The sequence below is a fragment of the Pristiophorus japonicus genome, chromosome 15 (assembly GCF_044704955.1).
Source record: "Pristiophorus japonicus isolate sPriJap1 chromosome 15, sPriJap1.hap1, whole genome shotgun sequence".
NCBI lineage: Eukaryota > Metazoa > Chordata > Chondrichthyes > Pristiophoridae > Pristiophorus > Pristiophorus japonicus.
In genome coordinates this window covers 74012270-74032137 of record NC_091991.1, presented here as the reverse complement: position 1 = coordinate 74032137, position 19868 = coordinate 74012270, and the positions used below count along the sequence as shown (strand labels likewise).

The following is a 19868-nucleotide window of genomic DNA, read 5'->3' as shown; positions in this document are numbered from 1 at the left end:
AATCAGGCGCAGGTTACAAATTAAGCGTCCGGAACAAGGTGGGGTGGGGGAGCGGGGGGGAAGGGAACTCATTACATTCTACAATAAATCCTTAGTTATACTTAAACAAATATTATACAAATAAATCCAACCTGAATAAAAATTTATAAGTAAAGAAAAGATTAAATAAACCATGTTCCTACCTGTGTGAAAGTGCTTCAGGCAGGCCTTTCAGGCAGCGGTTTGCCGTCGGGACCGACCGACGGCAGGGGGAGGAAGGGAGGGAGAAGGCTGCAAGAAGCCTCATTACTTGAGGCAGCCGTTCCCGACGGCGGTGGGGGAGGCAGGGAGAAGGCTGCAGGAAGCCTCATTACTTGAGGCAGCCGTTTGCCGTCGGGCCCAACGGACGGCAGGGGGAGAAAGCTGCAAGAAGCCTCAGTGCTGATCATGGAAGGGCAATGTGGTTTTATTAAAAAATGTTAAAAATTGAACAGCTACAAAGAATTTGAATAGTCTCAAACAAGTGCATGTGTTCCGTTTATCACAGTTTATCTTTAATTACAGAATGCACTCCCTCACCCTCACACACAGAAATATCAAGAAAATTAAAATGCAAGCCTTTGCAAGGGTTCAATAAACAAATTTTCACTTTTTCTGCAGCACTTTTTAAAATGGCCGAGTGCCAATGTTTCCTTCACACTGCACGTGCGCGAACGCTCCAACACGCACGCGCAGGGTTGCCGGCACAAAAAAAACTCATTTAAATTGTACCCGCCCCCTCCTACTTACAAAATCGGCACGAGTGGTAGACTCCGTCCCCTGGGCTCCGCGCCAAGCAGACATCGAGCTGCAAAGCGCTCGAGAATAGCGCGTTTTTTTTCAGGCACCATTTTCGGCGCGAAAAACAGGCGCCCAGCTCGGAGGGGTGCCTGTTTTGCCGCGTGTGGAAACTTGGGGCCTTAGTGGGGTTGTGGTTCTTTCTGACAAAGCATAGAAAATTACAGGGTGAGCCAATTGGTGCCAAGTAGCATTAGCAGTCGCCTGGGTGGAAGTTATATAGCATTACATAGTATTTACAGAACAGAAACAGGCCATTCGGCCCAACAGGTCCATGTCGGTGTTTATGCTGCACACGAGCCTCCTCCCTCCTTGCATTATCTCACCTTACCAACATATTCTTCTATTCCTTTCTCCCTCATGTACTTAACTAGCTTTCCCTTAAATGCATCTATGTTATTCACCTCAACCACTTCCTGTGGGAGCGAGTTCCACATTCTCACCACTCTCTGGGTAAAGAAGTTTCTCCTGAATTCCTTATTGGATTTATTAGTGACTATTTTATATTTATGGGCCCCGAGTTTTGGTCTCCCCCACAGGTGGAAATAGGAGTATGCTGCCGATCTCCGAACGGAATCCGCACTTAACTGCTGCGAACCCCCTTTCAAGAAGTTGCTTTGAAACATCGTAGAGTTGTGCGCAACATAGTGGCCCATGGATCCCAGGGGTGCACCATTGTGGGATCACATGGGGTGATGCTCCTTTCACTTCCTGACTCTTAGCCAATCAGGAAATGGCTAAGCATTAAGCTTTGAAGAAAGTCCATCAAATTGCCCCCGCTGGCTCTAATTGATTATTGAAGACCTTTTCCTTAGTTTGTGGGTATGCTTGACTTTCTGCATGATCCTAAGCATTCATATTTTCATTTAATAACATGCATTGAGCATCGCAAAAGAAGTGAATCTGGTTGGTAAACGCAAATTATGTGCGTTTGTTAATTGCTGACTATTTTTTAAAAAGCCAATTCATTTTAAATAAAAAGATCCCCACTGACACCTGGGAGTCCCTGGCCAAAGACCGCCCTAAGTGGAGGAAGTGCATCTGGGAGGGCGCTGAGCACCTCGCGTCTCATCGCCAAGAGCATGCAGAAATCAAGCGCAGACAGCGGAAAGTATGCGGCAAACCAGTCCCACCCTCCCCTTCCCTCAACGACTATCTGTCCCACCTGTGACAAAGTCTGTGGCTCTCATATTGGACTGTTCAGCCTCCAAAGAACTCACTTCAGGAGTGGAAGCAAGTCTTCCTCGATTCCAAGGGACTGCCTATGATGATGATGATGATGATGATTTAAAAAAAACGCCAATTCATTTTAAATAAAAAGGACTGGTAACATGAACAAGGTGAAGTCTTAGCTAACATAGTGAATTAAAGTTATTTGGATTTGTACAGCTTAACCTAAATGCATCAATATTGAAGTAATTATTAATACTTTAGTGTACTTTAGCAGATAGTTAAATGTTTCTGGCCTCTGGATAGGAACTATAAACCTCCCCGTGCGCTGTGTAACAGGCTCCTGTGCCTGTTTGTACCAGCTGTAAAATTTTGAGGGTAATTATCGCCAGTTGGTGGGCAATTAGCTCAACTTTTTGCCAGCACATCATTTGAATGAGGACTTGAAAGTCGCAGTGGATCATCTGTCTGTTCTAAACTTGTCAGATTGCAAGTTTGGGATTTAGCTGTGGAAATCCTGAACTTGCGGTCAATTTCAAAGGCGGTACGATGGTGTACTCTTGGAGTACGCTGTCATACTGACCACGAATTCAGGGCCATCTTCTCTATATGTGCACCCTATCCAACCTCTTCCTAATTTAAAGACCTCTATCAGGTCACCTCTCAGCCTTCTCTCTAGAGAAAAGACCCCCAGCCTGTTCAGTCGTTCATGATAGTTTAACTTCTCAGTTCTGGTAAATCTTTTTTGCAATCGTTCCAGAACATCTATATTTGTTTTGTAATATGGAGCCTGTAAAGTTGGCTATAATTTCACCTACTTGTATCCAGTGTATTATTATTTTGATTTTATTAAATGGTGTGTCAGTGCCATAAGCCACAGAGAGCTCTGAGAACTTTACAAGCTAAGTCGGCAAAGAAACGTTTCACACCACCAGATAAATATACGTTACCCAATATTAAAAGTATTTCCCTGGATTATTGTGTAGTGGGATATCTTGGAGAAATGGAAGGAAATGGCTCCATACAATCCTGTGTTAGTCATTTTTCAGAGGTCATTTTTCCCATGACGAAAAGACAAAGTATAGCATTTTTTTAAATTTGAGAAACTCGAGGCATTCATTGGATTTGAATGGTAATCAAATTTTCATTTAACTACTTTATAAAATATTTTAATGCTCATCACGATGAGGAATATTATTGCTGGGGATTGGAACACTTCCGATTTCAGGCACCCCCTTGCCAGCTTCGGACACTTCCAGGTTAGGTACAGCACAGCCAGATTTAGAGTAAAGCTCTCTCTGCTCTGCTCCAACAACACGCCACAACCCCAAATTTCGGAAGAGCGCTCCCTGCTGCACTCGTGTGACAGTTTTATCACGTCCCATCCTGGAGATTCTCCAAGTAACATTGCCAATTGGTGCCGAATGCGAGGCTGTTTTGTACTGACGCTGGCATGCCCACTGAAGTGAGGCTGCCCAAACATTTACAGTCAGGTAGAGAAAACTTCCATCCTATCGGAGTAGGCTAGATTGAACCCAGGACTCAGAAGTAAAAGGCCAGTATCTAACAGACTGCACCACCCAGTTGCTTCTTTTATTTATAAATATATTTAATTTTTATGAACCACAAGCTCTAAGGAGGTCCATACTGTTGCAAATTTACATTCTTTTTTCAAGATTGCAACTTTAAAATTCAATGTTGCGATATGATGGGTGCATCTCAAAAAAATAAATTAACCGAACCCGAATTAGGACTTCCCCGCGTTCCTTCCAATCAGCTTCCATTTGTGTCAGTCATGATACGACCCTCCACTCTGCACTGCTGTATTGTTTCATTCCTTTTGTTTAAATGTTTCCACCATTTCCAAACTCTTGTTCAGGTAGAAATCCTGCTGGGGGGCCACCAAGAAATATTAGGCTGACCATGGAAAATTCATTTGCGGGAGAGAAAAATCCCAGCTACCATTTCTAATGTGCATATGCACCATCTAAAAAGCATTTAAATACTCGTGGCTCCTTTGTAACATATTGCAATACAAACATGGGGTTAAATGGAGGAAGAAGATCATTATTTTCTCGATTATGTCTAATGCCACAAATGTATATTTAAATGCAATGCAATTCGATAGCCTTTAAGCCCCTCGTTATTCACACCCTCTCGACATTTATTGCAGCTGAGGTGCTCGCTCTGCTCTTGGATAGAGTGCTCTTGTAACTTGCATCACCAATGCTGCTCTACTTCATTAAAACCTTCGAAAGAATTGCACTGTAATTGATCACAGAGGCAACGGGAAACACGATTGGGTGGGGAGGGGAACTTTGCAAGAGAGGATATGCCATCAGATGAGAAAATTACAGAAAGTAACTGTATAATTTAGCACATTTATTCTGAGAGTAGATTGAGTTTGTGACATATTACTGTAAGAAGACAATTGTCGAAACGTTCAACTTGCCGCGGGGGGAGAGGGAGTGGGGGGAAAGGGGGAGTGGGGTGGGGGAAGGGAGAATGGGAGGTTGGTAAAATGGCCACGATTGGATCTGCCGCCCGTTATACACCCTGCCTACTTTTCCTTTCCATTGCCCAAAACTCCGCCCAATGTGAATAAGGCAAGATGTGTTGTTAAATTAAAACAACTCGTCACCAATGACCGAGCCTTGTTTAAATTCATTTTCAGAACTGATTCTAGTGGAATCTTGAGGCTTCAAAATTGCTGCCTATTTTCATCTGATTCCATGATGCGTTACTTGAGATCCCCTCCTCCCATTCCAGTCTGTAGCACTTGACATTGGCCGCCAGCCATGGAGGAGCTTAATCTGGAGTTGTGGACTTGTGTGCCATGAGTTGGAAGTGTGGCTCAAGTGCGGGAGGGAATTAGCTGATTGTTACTTTCTGGCAGCCTGAGTGGGAACTGACGTTGCTCACCCACGGCAGGTTTGAATGACGAACAGCCATGAGAGTCACTATGTTTACCTGCCTGATCAGGGTGCCAAGTACTTATCTGTTGGAATTACTCGGCTGTTCTGTTTTACTTTGGAAATTGTGGGCTGGGTAGACATCTAGTGCACTACTTGAAGGACTATGCCAGGAGTACTATAGTGGCCCAGCTTATAGGAGGCAGCAGGAGACAATTTTTTTTAGGCCATCGTTGACCAATAAACTGGGGGTTGGAAGGGGAGGTGATTCCACTATTACCTATCCTATCAAAGCTAGAGCATCTCCAGCAATGGATTCTCTTCCTGTTCCCACACTATTACCTCTAGAGCTCCCCAAGGATCTGTGCTTGGCCGCCTCCTCTTCTTAAATGCTACCCCTTGGTGACATCATCCAAAGAAATAGGGTCAGTTTCCACTTGTACGCCGACTACACCCAACTCTACCTCTCCACCTTCCACTGTGTCTGTGTGACATCCAGTCTTGGATGAGCTGAAATGTCCTCCAGTGAAACAATGGGGGGACTGAAGGCATAGTCTTCAGCCCCTGCCACAAACACTGTATCATTGCTACCAATTACATCCACCTCCCGGCCTCAAAGTGAACCAGATTATTTGCAGTCTAGACGGCCCATTCGAGCTGAGCTTCCGACTCCATAATCCACTCCGTCACAAAGACCTCTTCCACCTCTGTATCATTCTCTGCCTCTGCTTCAGTCCAGCTGCTGCTGAAACTTTCATCTGGTTCCTTGTCAACTCCAGGCTTGAATATTACAAAGCTTTCCTGGTTGGCCTCCCATCCTCAACACTCTATAAACTTCAGCTCACACAAAACTCTGTTGCTCGTATCCTATCCCACACCAACTTCCTGCTCACCCATTACTTTTGTCCTTGCCACCCTACTTTGTTTCCTTGTCCCCCAACATCATCCAATTTAAAATTCTCATCCTTTTGTTTAAATCTCTTCTTGGCCATTCCCTCCCTATTTCTGTACCCTCTTCCGGTCCTACAATCTCCCCAGAACTCTATGTTCTTTCAACTTGGACTCTTGTTCATCCCACCCTTCTTTTGCCTTGCCATTGGTGGCTGTGCATTCAGTTGCCTGGATGCCTTGCTCTGAAATTTCGTCCATAAACACCTCTGCATCGCTTATCTCCATCTCCTCCATTAAGGTCTTCCTTATTTCCTTCTTAGGCTTGGCATGCATTTTTATCTTATCACAACTCTGAAGCGCCTTGAGATATTTTCCTACATTAATGGCATTATGCAAATCCAATTGTTGTTGATTGATGTTTAATTTAATGGATGATTATTTGGTTATTAGTAATTTCAATTAATGTTCTCGAACAATGATTTTTACTGTTACAGCAATAAGAATTAATATAGTGTAAGCTAGATATTTTCTTTGTTTTTTCATCTACAAGATGCAATGTTTAATTAGATACTATGGGGGTAAAATTGCCTTTTTATAGCCTCGTTTGCGCCTCTGGGGGGCGCTAACGAGGCAGAGGAGACATTTCACTCTGGGGAGGGGGGCGTTACCACCTCCCAGGAAATTGCCCAGGAGTTTGTGGAAGCGTTGCCATGGCAGTGCCGTGCTTCGCAGCTAGCGACCCGGGCCTCCACGCGACCGACGACCAAGCGACCTCGCGCCGACCCCCTAAAGCCCCATGGGGGAAATTGCCCCTCGGCCCACGAGGCTGGTGTGAGCGGATGTCAACACCAGCTTCGTGGATCTAAAGGCTGGTCGACATCCGCTCTCAGGGCGCTCCTTAAAGGGGAGGGCGCCAGTGCCCCGGGCCGCCATCTCTTTTTGATTGTCAACTCTTGGGTGGGCTCTACGATGGCAGCCCTAGCGTGGTCTGGACCGCTATCGTGCAATCCAGCATACAATTTTGGGTGCCTGTCTGCAGGCTGGTCCTGCGCTGCTCAGTGGAGGCCCTCAGAGGCCTTGCAGAGTGGGCATCGGTCTTCCCCTTTAAGCTCCACTTTCTTTGAAGGGCGGTGAGCTGAATTCAGCGGCAGGGGCGGGACTTCTGCGTCGAGCACAGAAACCCCTACTCCAGATGGGCCCCGCCCCCAATCGCTGCGCAGGGCAATATCGCCCCTTATGTTTACTTCACATTTCCAGTGCTACACCATTATGAATTTTTGTTGTCTTGTTTATAAAATATTTTTCATTGAAATTGTGGTATTATTTTACCCCAAACTCTTTTTTGTTGCAAACTCTCCCTTTTTCATAGAATCTTACAGCACAAAGGGAAGCCATTCGGCCCATCATGCATGTGCCGGCTCTTTGAACCAGCTATCCAATTAGTCCCACACCCCTGCTCTTTCCCCATAGCCCTATAAATGTTTCCTTTTAAAGTATGTATCCAATTCCTTTTTTATGTTACTATTGAATCTGCTTCCACCACACTTCCAGTGTTTTCCAGATCATACCAACTTGCTGCGTCAAAGGAAAATTCTCCTCGTCTCCCCACTGGTTATTTTCTTCCCATCTTCTCTTGAAGGGTGTTGCTGGGTTTTGATTCCAGCGAATAATAGGCACAGGCCACATCTGATGTCCACACACACACTTTCCAGTGGGAATTATTGGATGTGGATCAGAAACCTGGCTGATTTTTCTCCTCCCTTGATGTTGAGGCAAATACAATGCTCCACTACTATATCAGCTGAGATTTAAGCCTGGGGCTTCCTGGTGTCTGGCAGAATGCTACACTGGACATGTGTTTACCTACTTGGCCCTTGGGTCAGCCAAAACTTCTTTTCCCCCAAAAAAACATCATATCAGATCTGAATGATTTTATTATGCATCTTGAATGTCTAGATGTGATAAAACATTTCATGGTTTGTAACATTTGCTTTCTTTTTGTATTGTTCGAATTAGTATAATAGTCGGAGTGAAACTGATAAAGAAGAAAATAGGTCGCGAATTCAAAGAACATTGGTAAGGGACAAATGTTGCCAGACAGACCACCACCATCATGGCTGCTGTGAACCAGGTATGTTGAAATGTCGTCGCAAACCGATGAATTTAGGAATCATTGGGAATCACCAAAGTTCTCCTTCATGTTTGGTATCATCTGATTCCCTCCGCACCCCCCACCCCCCTGCACCACTTCTTTGTAAGATGCTGCTGATACAGGCAACAGATCTGTACCATAGAATTGGTGATGTACTTGTGTCCAACCTCTTGTAGACTCTTCTGGGAAGTTGTTCTGGGGCACGCACTACAGTCATGTAATTGTCATTGATAAACAGTAGCAGCACTGTCACGAAAGGCACCAACCCATAAACATAATAAGAACATAAGAATTAGGAACAGGAGTAGGCCATTTGGCCCCTCGAGCCTGCTCTGCTCTGGCTGATCTGATCATGGACTCAGCTCCACTTCCCTGCCCGCTCCCCATAACCCTTGACTCCCTTTTATAATGTTCAAGATTATGTGATTCATTTTCCTCCAAGAAGGCGAGCAGTCGTTTTAACCCACTCAGTGTCCAAATATTACAATGGTTTGCTGTGTTATTATTTATTTGGTATAGATTATTTTGCTGCTTCTTGTACCCTGGCAGTAATATCCTAGGCTTTATGTATCCGAAACAAGCAAAAATATATCCATCGATATCGATGTTTTGTCGACTACCAAATGTCCAAGTACTAAAAGAATTCAAAATGTGGTCCTTCCATTCTGCTTTATCATGATGTAGAGGCAGACATTCACAAGTACTTTCCAATCTGCAAATCCCTTTAGCAAATAGCAATTATACTCTGGCTGGCCTCCAACTGCGTTTGCTTACAGCATTTAGATTTTATGACCTTAAAGGAACAGTCCAGCTTGAAAACAGTTTCTCTTCGGCAGCAGCATTGCACATTATGTGTTGCATAGTATTACATTCCTGTCATCGTGAAGCACCATGGCGTCTAACTTATTGTGCGCAACACTGTGGGATATCTATTAGCATTGTAGCATTTTCTTTATCCTTATTTGAGACTAGTGCATTTTAATATCGTACAATTACTGGGGCGAAATTGTGCTGTGCAATAACAAGCATGTGAACACATTATCGGGTTTATAGGAAATTTCTTTACCAATTTGATGGAAGAAACTGGGTACATAACTTTTATTGAAATAATGGACAAGGAATTTTGTACAAATGCGTTAACAAGTTTGTTACTAGTATTACACAGTATGATTTTATCCTGGATTTGAAATAGATTTGATCCACTATCATGTTGAAGTGGCAACTATATTTATATGTCCCAGTGTCACTTTGCTCTGTTTTTTATATATCAACTTTACAGCTTACACACAGGAGCCAGGAGACCCTCCTTTGTTACAACAACAGCTTCCAACTTCAAAATCAGGAATTCAGCAAATCATTGAATGTTTCCGGACAGGTACATTATAATAGTTTACTGAAGGATCTTTGGCCAAGAAATTGGAGGTTTTAGCACTGGCCGTTAAGGCCTGTTTTAGTGAAAAAAGTGCTGGCCGTCTCGCTTCCGACGGATCTCATGGTGCCTGCCATTTTCGGCAGGTCGGCAGCGCTGCTGTTGCCTGCGCTCGCGGCAGGTATTTTAATTAGCAGGAGCATCAATCCCAAATTGACGCTTGTTCATCCATTTGGGAGCTCACCACTCTTCTGACCGCCCAAAGCACGCCTGTGCGTGCAACCATTGACGGCAGAGAGAAGCGGAAGCAGCGGTGAGCGGGAACAGCTGCTGAGATAATTGGTAACTATGGAGAGCTGTAATTGGAGTGAAAACTGCTTCCAATGAGATGCATCAAATCCCGCCCCTGGTCGGTCAAACATTATAAAGAGGTAAATACTGTTAAAATAAACTGTACTGTTGTAATAATCTCAGGAAAAAAATCAAAGCTGCATTTCCTTAAATTTTATACATTAGGATTTTCTAGTTTAGGAACTGATAAAATATAATGCAAAGTTTGGAAGTCTGCTTTTAAAAGGCTTGACAGCATATTCTCATCAAGAGTTCTTCAAAAGTCTGCTGTTAAATATTTAATTGAACTCTCTTCTGCACCATTTAATGCTGTAAATACCTGACCAAGAGTTCACGTTCCCCTTTTAAAAATTGTATTTCCATTGATGTCTCATGCAATGGTTTAAGGACATCTGTGCCACAGTCTTTATGTGGTGTTTCTCGTCACAGTCCCTCCAGATCTGAGCCTGTGCATTAAGAGCCACTCACCAGGGAGTGAAGCCCCTGTGCGATCTGCAGGCTAGTGCACTGTCACTACTAGCTGTGAGACTGTGTATCCATATCCCCCTCCCTCTCCAGCGCCATGGTGCAACACAATCCTCCACACAGCAACCATCTGGGTGAAAGATTTGTGGAGTGACGGCAGCCAGCGAAGGTCGGAATACCAGGCAGTCTGGCACCCATTTGTGGACCACACACAAGAACCGGACAAATGTCCGCGAAAGTACGAAGGGAGCTGTGGACCAACACATGCCTCGTGATGTGCCACAATGCACAATGCTCCAACCTTGCAAGGGCCATCAGCAGACTCGATAACAAAACCCAGGAGCCTTCACAAAATGATCTGACACAGCACAAGGGCAGTAGCCGCATGGGAACACCACCACCTCCACGTTCCCCTCCAAGTCACACACCATCCCGACTTGGAAATATATCGCCGTTCCTTCGTCGTCACTGGGTCAAAATCCTGGAACTTCCCCCACCCCCCCCAATAGCACTGTGGGCTTACTTTCACCACAAGGACTGCAGTGGTTTAAGGAGGCGGCTCACCACCACCTTCTCAAGGGCAATTAGGGATGGGCAATAAATGCTGGCCTTGCCAGCGACGCCCACATCCCATGAACAAATAAAAAAAAACATTGCCCGAGAACGCTGCACCGATCCTTCAGATTCGACCTTCCGCATCCTGCTGAGGTTAGCACCGGAAAGGGTGCGTTGCACAAGAGATTCTCCGCTCTGCTGATGTAAATCAGCAGGCAGCACCAAAGTCCCGGTGCTGCCTGTGCTCTTTTTGCTGGCGGGCGGGCGGCTGTTAGCCTTGGCCCACGGTGTTATCCAGCATGTTTCTGGCCTACTGGAATTTCTAGGCCTTTGTCTCTTATGCATGATTGTACCGCAGAGTAAAACTGGTATCTTCCTTATGACATCACAACACACAGACCTTACAAGATGGCACTTAACACAGGAACTTTTCAGGCGACCTGACCTTTTTATTCTTGTAAACAGCAATGGCTGCATTACCACAATAGTCCACTAGATGGAACTATATTACAAAAATGTGTCTCTGTACTTTCATAACTGACTATAATGATAGACTTAATTGAACAAAACTCACCCTTTTTCAAACTAAGCATAAGTGAAGTGATACAGATAGAATTTATCACATTCCAGTGAGTGATAACATTGCAACTGAAATGATTGCTCCCTTTCTGACTGCTACCTTCATTCGATTTTATTCTGGTAATTTATTGTCCTCTTTATCGTCTCTGCATAATTGAGACAGTAAGAGGAGTGGTTCAGTTAATATAATGGCTGACAAATTGTTCATGCTACTAGAATGGAGCTAAGTCTTCATGCTAATTGACTCGCTCATTATTTGTAATATGTATTTATAGGAGTGGTGGCCTGTATTAATTTAGTGTGTTATCTCTTGCCAATGGGACTTTTAGTGGTGTTTTCATACTGCGCATTCAATGTCCATGTGGGATCCTCTTGCGACTGGTCTGATACCAGATGTACAGTTTAAAATGGAAAATGTGCACCAATGCAAAACCATCTGTGGCAGCGTTAGTCCTACATTGATAAAAATATGCAATAACTGCAGTTAAAAAGGAAATGCATGGTGTGACATTTTAAAGGTGATAAACAAGCATTGGTATCATTGTGTCATAATTCACATTTTAATAATTGTAGAGAGCTGATCAATTCAGCACAGTAATGTTTTGATAAACAGCACTAAAACCTCCAAATTTACAGTATTGTTTCTCACATGAGTTTTAAGGGGTGATTCTGCAGTCCCAAGCTTCCAGCAGGAAGTGCCGGTTGGAGAATTGGGGCCACAGTATTATGAACCCTGTCTAAGGCCTGTGCCCTCTACACGCATGTCTGGATGCGTAGGATTGCAGGATCACCCCTACAGAGTCCCGTGTAATCCAAAACTAGGGGCCCAAGTTTCCACACGATAAAAAACGGGCGCCCCTCCGAGCTGGGCGCTCGTTTTTCGCGCCTAAAACGGCGCCGGAAAAAAAACGCGCGATTCTGAAGCGCCATGCAGCTCCTTGTCTGTTTGGCGTGGGGCCCAGGGGGGCGGAGCCTACACTCGCGCCGATTTTGTAAGTGGGAGGGGGCGGGTACCATTTAAATTAGTTTTTTTCCTGCCGGCAACGCTGCGCGTGCGCGTTGGAGCGTTCGCGCACGCGCACGCGCAGTGTGAAGGAAACATTGGCACTCGGCCATTTTTGTAGTTCTTTGTAGCTGTTTAATTTTTGAACATTTTTTAATAAAAGCACATTGCCATCAGCACTGAGAAGGCTGCAGGAAGCCTCAGAAAGTTGAGGCAGCCGTTTCCCTCCCCCTCCCCGCCCGCCGTCGGGAACAAACGGCTGCTTCCTCCCCCCCCCCCCCCCTCCCGCGGGAACGAACGGCTTTCTCCTCCCCACCCCACCCCCCCCCCCGCAGGAACGAACGGCTTTCTCCTCCCCACCCCACCCCCCCCCCCCGCGGGAACGAACGGCTTTCTCCTCCCCCCCCCCGCCCCCCCCCCGCGGGAATGAACGCCTGCAGCATTCTCCCTGGCTGAAGCACTTTCACACAGGTAGGAAGATGATTTATTTAATCTTTTCTTTGCTTATAAATGTTGATTCAGGTTGGATTTATTTGTATAATATTTGTATAAGTATAAATAAAGATTTATTATAGAATTTAATGACTTCCCTTCCCCCCCCCAACCTCGTTCTGGACGCCTAATTTGTAACTTGCGCCTGATTTTTTAATGTGTAGACAAGGTTTTTTCAGTTCTACAAAAATCTTCACTTGCTCCATTCTAAGTTAGTTTGGAGTACGTTTTCACTGTGGAAACTTTGAAATCAGGTGTCAGTGGCCAGACACGCCCCCTTTTGAAGAAAAAATTCTGTTCCAAAGTGGAACTGTTCTACCTGACTAGAAAAAAAAATGTGGAGAATTGCGATTTCTAAGATAGTCCGTTCTCCACCAGTTGCTCCTAAAAATCAGGCGCAAATCATGTGGAAACTTGGGCCCTAGGTGTCAGGACCATATTATTATCTGCAACATGAACAGAAATGAAAATGAAATTTAACACCTTGCTCTGTCACTCGGTGGAATGCTTAGTTCTATTTCTATCACACTCTGCACTTCTCAACATCTCCCTGCACTCCCATTGTAAACATTAATGGCTATTTTAAGGATATAGTAATTGTGTTGCAAGCTGATACCTTGCAAGTTCAGACAGTAAAAGTCATTGCAGTTTTCTATTTTGTCATAGTATCAACACGTAGTTTTTCCACGTATATTCTGTTCAATTTTGTGTTTGCTTTTTTTAAACAAAATTCCAATTCAACCAGAAGAAAATTCTTGATATTTCATGTAAATTTTTGTCAAATGCATGGAAAATAATGAACGAATGTAATCAGCAATATCATGTTAATGGCCTGAAAAGGCTTCCTGTGGTCGGACGCTGTCGACCAAAATCTTTTTGACGAAAATACCTGGTGGTCCCGGAATAATGTAGAATTACACTTCGAGGCCTAGTTGCGCAGTCCAGCGTACGGGCCCCAAGTCTCCCAGGAGCGTATGCGTATCCTGGAATCATGTGGGCCTGAACCACCAATCACAATGTAGAATTCTCATTCATCGTTAAGGGAGATCCGAGCTCCCATTACTATCAATGAGAATAGCCCTAAAATCAATAAAACACCAACATAAATTTAAAAAAAACTTCAGTTTTTTAAATTAATAGAAATTGCATTAAATTAAATGTTTTAGAGAAAAGTTTATTTTTTTGAAATTTAAAAAAAAATGTTTTAATAGTGTTAAAAATAAACTTACCTTCATAGACAGGGTTTTTAATATAAAAATAAGTAATAACATTTAATTTTTCTATTTTTTAAAACTCTTGCGCTGCTTTTACCAGGTGTAAGAGTTTGAAGGACATTCGCTGGGCAGGAGTTGGGCAAATAGCCTAAATCTCCGCCCGCGAATGTCCTTCCGCGGATGCGTCGCAAAAGCTGGTTCTTGGTGCATGGGCATTGCGCACCGAGAACTGGAATTTGCGAGGCCTCTGGATGCGTGCGCACATTGTATGCATTCAGAGAGGCCGCAATTTTCGGGCCAATATTTCATTATGCGAATCTTAGAGCCTTTATTTGGGATATCCCTTTTGAATATGTGCGATATTTTATGCACACAGGAACCACTCAACTGAAGCATATGTTACTAAAAGAGGTGGACACCATCTTTGAATGCAAACTGTGTCGAAGTCTATTTCGAGGATTACCCAATCTGATTACACATAAGGAGTTTTACTGCTTCCCAAGTCTGAAGACGAATGAACGTAAGTTTATAGTTTGTTCTTTTATTCCAGGGTTGAGATTTGCCAATTATTCAGAACAGTTCAGGCCACCTAATGCTCCAGTCTGGTAGCTCATTATATTTCTGTGGTCCTGAAGGAAGCAAGTTCATTCTTTCTTTCTGTTCCTGGCTGTGCTTTAAAGACCAGTGTCAATCTTCACTTGGTGGATATACATCCAATTGATGTGACTGTTATGGTGTAGAGATTTACATTTCATTAAAGTGTCAGCCGTGACTCAGTGGGTAGCATACTTGCCTCTGAGTCGGAAGGTTGTGGGTTCAAGTCCCACTCCAGGAACTTGAGCACATAAAAAATCTAGGCTGGCACTCCAGAGCAGTGCTGAGGGAGTGCTGCACTGTCGGAGATGCCGTTTTTTGGATGAGACGTTTAACCGAGGTCCCGTCTGCCCTCTCAGGTGGACGTAAACGATCCCATGGCACTAGTTCGAAGAAGAGCATGGGAGTTATCCCCGGTGGCCTGGCTAATATTTATCCCCCAATTAGTGTAACAAAACAGATTATCTGGTCAGTATCACATTGTGTTTCCCACATTACAACAGTGACTACACTCCAAAAGTCTCAAAATTGGCTGTAAAGCATTTTGAGACATCCAGTGGTCGTGAAAGGTGCTATATAAATGCAAGTATTTTTTCTTTTTATATCTGATGTCCTATTGGTGATGTAAAACCAGATAAATCCTCACTGCAGTAAAAATTCTCTAGTGCTATGAGATAGCCAAATTGACTTTTAATGTTTGAGATTTGGTAGGCTGTCCTGTCTCAATCATTATCAAATATCTAACTAAGTGAAGAAAAAAACACTCTTTGTTCTGCCTCAGTGGTGTATCTTTGATCCACCTTCTGCTGCCTCTGTGTCATGTTTTTCCATTTCTTCCACCAGCAATCCTCCAGCCTCCCGGGTGACATTGCTAGTTGACACTGTCATGCTTTGCGCCCATGCTAACTGGGCACTGGATCGATGCACAAACATTTCACATTGGATCAGGAGAGCAAATGGACAAAGAAATATTAATTCCATTAGTTTGGCCTAGGTCTGACCCCAGCTCCCAAAGTTGAAAGGCCAGTGTGGTAATCCACTGTGCCATCATAGTGGAAGTGTGTCTAACTTTAGTAGTGTTGTCATTGGGCATACTTAATGTATTGATACCAGTACATTATAGGAAAACATTTTACTTAAATGCTTTAATGTTGTGCTAATGGGCTTTAATTTTATGCTTGCACACTTTAATATTGTTATAATTTGGGTTCCCACCAGATACTTTTTATTGTGCCGAGCACAAAGGACTACAAGCCTTCGCTCCCAATGAACTGTAATATGACCCTGTATGCAAAATATCTGATAATGTAGCATGACCGGGGTGAGCAATAAACCCGACATACTGCTGATAAGCTCACTGACAGTAATAACCCCTGACCTCTCCAACTGGTGGACAAATAACAAACTACAATAAATATTGGGTTACAAACTAGGAATTAGGTTTATTGAAAAATAAAATTGGCAGAAGAAACACCCGAGCACAAGCTAATGATAAATCACAGTAGCTTACCTAACTTGCAGAATCTGGTTCAAAATAACCAAACAACTCAGAGCTTCAGTAATTCTCATAGCTTGCAACGCATGCCTGTGAGGAAACGTTTATACTTGAAACCAGACATTCATGGAGTGTTTCCAGTCACTTGAGCTCATTGACTGCTTGAAACAGCAGATATTTGTTGAATAAACTTTGATACAGAACAAAATCATACCGTCATGACTTTGAAGACTGAATTGGGACAAAGGGCAGCAATCAAAAGGGCCCCGTCTCAATAGACAAAGCAGCCAACCAAAATAGGGTTCAGAGGTGAGAGTTGGTCTGACAAAATTTCCGAGTACAATGTTTACTGCAGTGCAGAGCAAGGTTCGATTTCCTGATTGATAGACTGGCAATCCCAAGCAATTATCTCTGTCTACTCCTCAAAGCCAGCTCATTAATATTAAGTGTCTCTGTCATCTATTGCCAATTGGCACTCATTTGCCAGTTAATTTAGACCGAGGTGACTCATTCATACCCTCACCCCCACCTGAAGTGACATGAATTCATGACACACACTAAGTATGTTTCAGGGCCACACACAGTCCGATTCCAGCAAGCAGCAAACATGGTGACGAGCTGGCCAACTATCAAAATTCCTTGAAGGAATAATAAAAATACACAGTTGTTCATGATTAAAAAAAGAGGCTGATTTTCAATTCATCACACTTGTGCCATACTCTAATTCATCACTTTTATTATGCCCACCACAGCACCAGCATTTGCAGGCTTGCAGCCAACGGTACATTATCCTAATTTATATAACTTAATGCTCTCGCTAGCCATAAATCAAGTTTGTAAGGACAAAATAGTTGTATTAATTCTTTTTTGTACTGAGCGGGCCACAAATTCCTTTAATGATATGTTTTTTAAAAGTCAATAAAAAGTAATATGTAACTCCTACAAATCTTCCCCTACCCTTCACACCCCTCCCCCTCCTCCTCAACAGCCTGACTGCATGTTTGTGTAAAGCTACTTACTTCAGTCAATCGTTCAAAATCAAATATTGAGAAACTTCACTTTTAAAATGTGTCAAGCAAATCAGAGCCTCTTTAAAAATGTTTGGACTTCAAGACCTGGTTGAAACTTTAGATGAAGGGAAAAATGATTTTTGCTTGTTTCTTCCAAAATCATATTTGAAACTTGGAAAAAAGTGTTTTTAGCACTCATAGTTTGTGAAAAGTTCATTAGAAATCTTGAAATTCTTTCAAGTCTCATTGCAGCTTCGACAGAAGAAGTTGCTCCAACATTCTCTTTCACTCCTCAATGCTGTTGTTAAAATATACAACAAAAAATAATAAAATAAACTCTAATTCCTGACGGAGCTCAAATAAGAAAGTGAATAAAGTGGTTAAACTTCCTAACGTGGTGAGGTTCTCTATCCCCAGCCTTGGCGATGAATTGGGATCAGTTTTAGAGAAGTTGTTTCCTCTTTTTCTGCTACCTTTCCCTCCCAATTTTGGCCATGACTTGCATCAATTTTTTTGGAGTAAGTTGCTTTTTCTGGCGTAAGGTAAAAAATGCCATTTTCCCCCAAACATTTGCTCCAGAGTAAGTCAGTTAGGTACGATTTTTTTTAGTTTAGTTTTTTTTTTCAAAAGGGGGCGTTCTCAGACACTTACGCCAATTTTGGCCATTTATGCCACTTTGGCCAGCAAACACTTACTCCAAATCGACTTAGGACAGCTCTGAAAAACCTTGCGTGCAGTTAAGAAATCGGCGCAGGTTAGTACATTTAAAGCACCAAGACTTACAAAGTACTAAACAAACCACAAAAAGTAATGAGCAATCAATCAATAACAAATAAAAAAAATAGAAGTCCTACCTTTATGCCAGAATCAAGTTTTTTTTTAAAGTTCTCCCACCCCCCTCATCAAAACACTCTTTCTCCCCCCCCCCCATCAAAACACTCTTTCTCCCACCCCCACCCCCCCATCAAAACACTCTTTCTCACCCGCACCTCAAAACACACTTTCTCTCTCCCCTCCCCTCAAAAAAACTCTACTCCTTCCCCCCCGCCCCCCCACCCCAAGCACAACCATCAATAAATAAAAAATAAAACTGAAGTCCTACCTCGGCCCGGGAACTCAGCTGGCTGGTCGGCTGGTGTGGGAGGCCACTCGGCCAGAGATAGGGTGCGGCGAGATTGGGGCATCCCTTCGGCCGGGCGATAGGGACTGCGAGCATCGGGTCCTGCTCACAGCCCGCAGGACGCGCTGGGTGGGCAGGAGCATGCGCGCAGACTTCACTGCGCATGCGCGCAGCTGCCGGCAGTGCTTTCTGCATTGGCCTGTTGCTCCGCTCCCCACTTCACAATGCAGGCCATGCGAGGATTCGGAAGAGCGGCAAGGATGGGGCGACTTTTTTCCGCCGCCGTTTCCAGCTCGCAAAGTCGATGCACTTAAGGTAAGTGTGCCGAAAAAAGGGGTTGGGCAAAATTGAGCCAACGTCCCTGTCTCTCTTTCTCTCCCTCCCTACGTTCCTGTCTCTCTCTCTCCCTCTGTATATCCCTCCCTGTCTCTCTCCCTCCCTCCCTACACCTGTCTCTCTTGCTCCCTCCTTACGTCCCTGTCTCTCTCCCTCCCTACGTCCTTGTCTCTTCCTCCCTCCCTATGTCCCTGTCTCTCTCTCTCTCTCCCTCTCCCTATGTCCCTGACTCATTCTCTCTCTCTATGTCTATCTTGCTGTCTCTCTCAGCAAAGAACATCAGAGCAAAAGGTGCAGAGAATCGGTGTCGGTTCAGGAGAGGGCTTTCATTGCATTTTTTTAAACATTTTTTGAAATCCAGGCAATGTTGAAAAATAAGCAGAATTCTTCCCCTCTTGGGGGAAACGCTTCTTGACAATGTTTTCTTATTTGTGCTCTTGTGATAAAGAAGATGCTCATATCAGAAACCAGCTCCAATAACCTATTTGCAATTAATTGTCCTTAGTGTCCCAGCTGAGTGTAATCCTGTGCGATAACTGCCTGCAGGTTTTAGGAGAGCCTTGGCATTGGATATTAGGTTGTTTTTACCATTATTGTAAGAAGTGCAGGGCATCTCTCTCCCCAGTCTCTCCCTCTGTCTCCCCAGTATATCTCTCTCTTCCCCACCACAGTCTCTCGCACCCTCACCCCTCCTCCGCCCCACCTCGGTCTTTCTCTCCCTCCCCAGTCTCTCTCCCTCTCCCTCAGGTCTCTCTCTCACTCTCCCCCCGTTCTCTCTCTCTCTCTCTCTCTCCCTGGTCTCTCTCTTTCTTTCTCCCCGCCCCCCCTCCCCCAGTCTCGCTCTCTCTCACCCCCCCCCGTCTCGCTCTCCCCCCCCAATCTCGCTCTCTCCCCCCCCCAGTCTCGCACTCTTTCCCCCCCCCAGTCTCGCACTCTTTCCCCGCCCCAGTCTCGCTCTCTTCCCCCCAGTCTCGCTCTCTTCCCCCCAGTCTCGCTCTCTTCCCCCCAGTCTCGCTCTCTTCCCCCCAGTCTCGCTCTCTTCCCCCCAGTCTCGCTCTCTTCCCCCCAGTCTCGCTCTCTTCCCCCCAGTCTCGCTCTCTTCCCCCCAGTCTCGCTCTCTTCCCCCCCAGTCTCGCTCTCTTCCCCCCAGTCTCGCTCTCTTCCCCCCAGTCTCGCACTCTCTCCCCCCCAGTCTCGCTCTCTCCCCCCCAGTCTCGCTCTCTCCCCCCCGCTCTCGCGCTCTCCCCCCCGCTCTCGCGCTCTCCCCCCCGCTCTCGCGCTCTCTCTCCCCCCCGCTCTCGCGCTCTCTCTCCCCCCCGCTCTCGCGCTCTCTCTCCCCCCCGC

At 44.7% G+C, this 19868-nt stretch overlaps 1 protein-coding gene across 1 annotated transcript in view; it reads left to right on the top strand.

Moving 5' to 3' along the window:
• Positions 1-19868, top strand: part of LOC139281510 (zinc finger protein 800-like) — a 45742-nt gene that overhangs the window by 7683 nt on the left and 18191 nt on the right. Inside the window, exons 3-5 of the mRNA XM_070901681.1 lie at positions 7806-7920; positions 9221-9316; positions 14346-14489. Of these exons, the coding sequence (XP_070757782.1) occupies positions 7806-7920; positions 9221-9316; positions 14346-14489 (355 nt within the window). The remainder of the gene's footprint in view (positions 1-7805; positions 7921-9220; positions 9317-14345; positions 14490-19868) is intronic.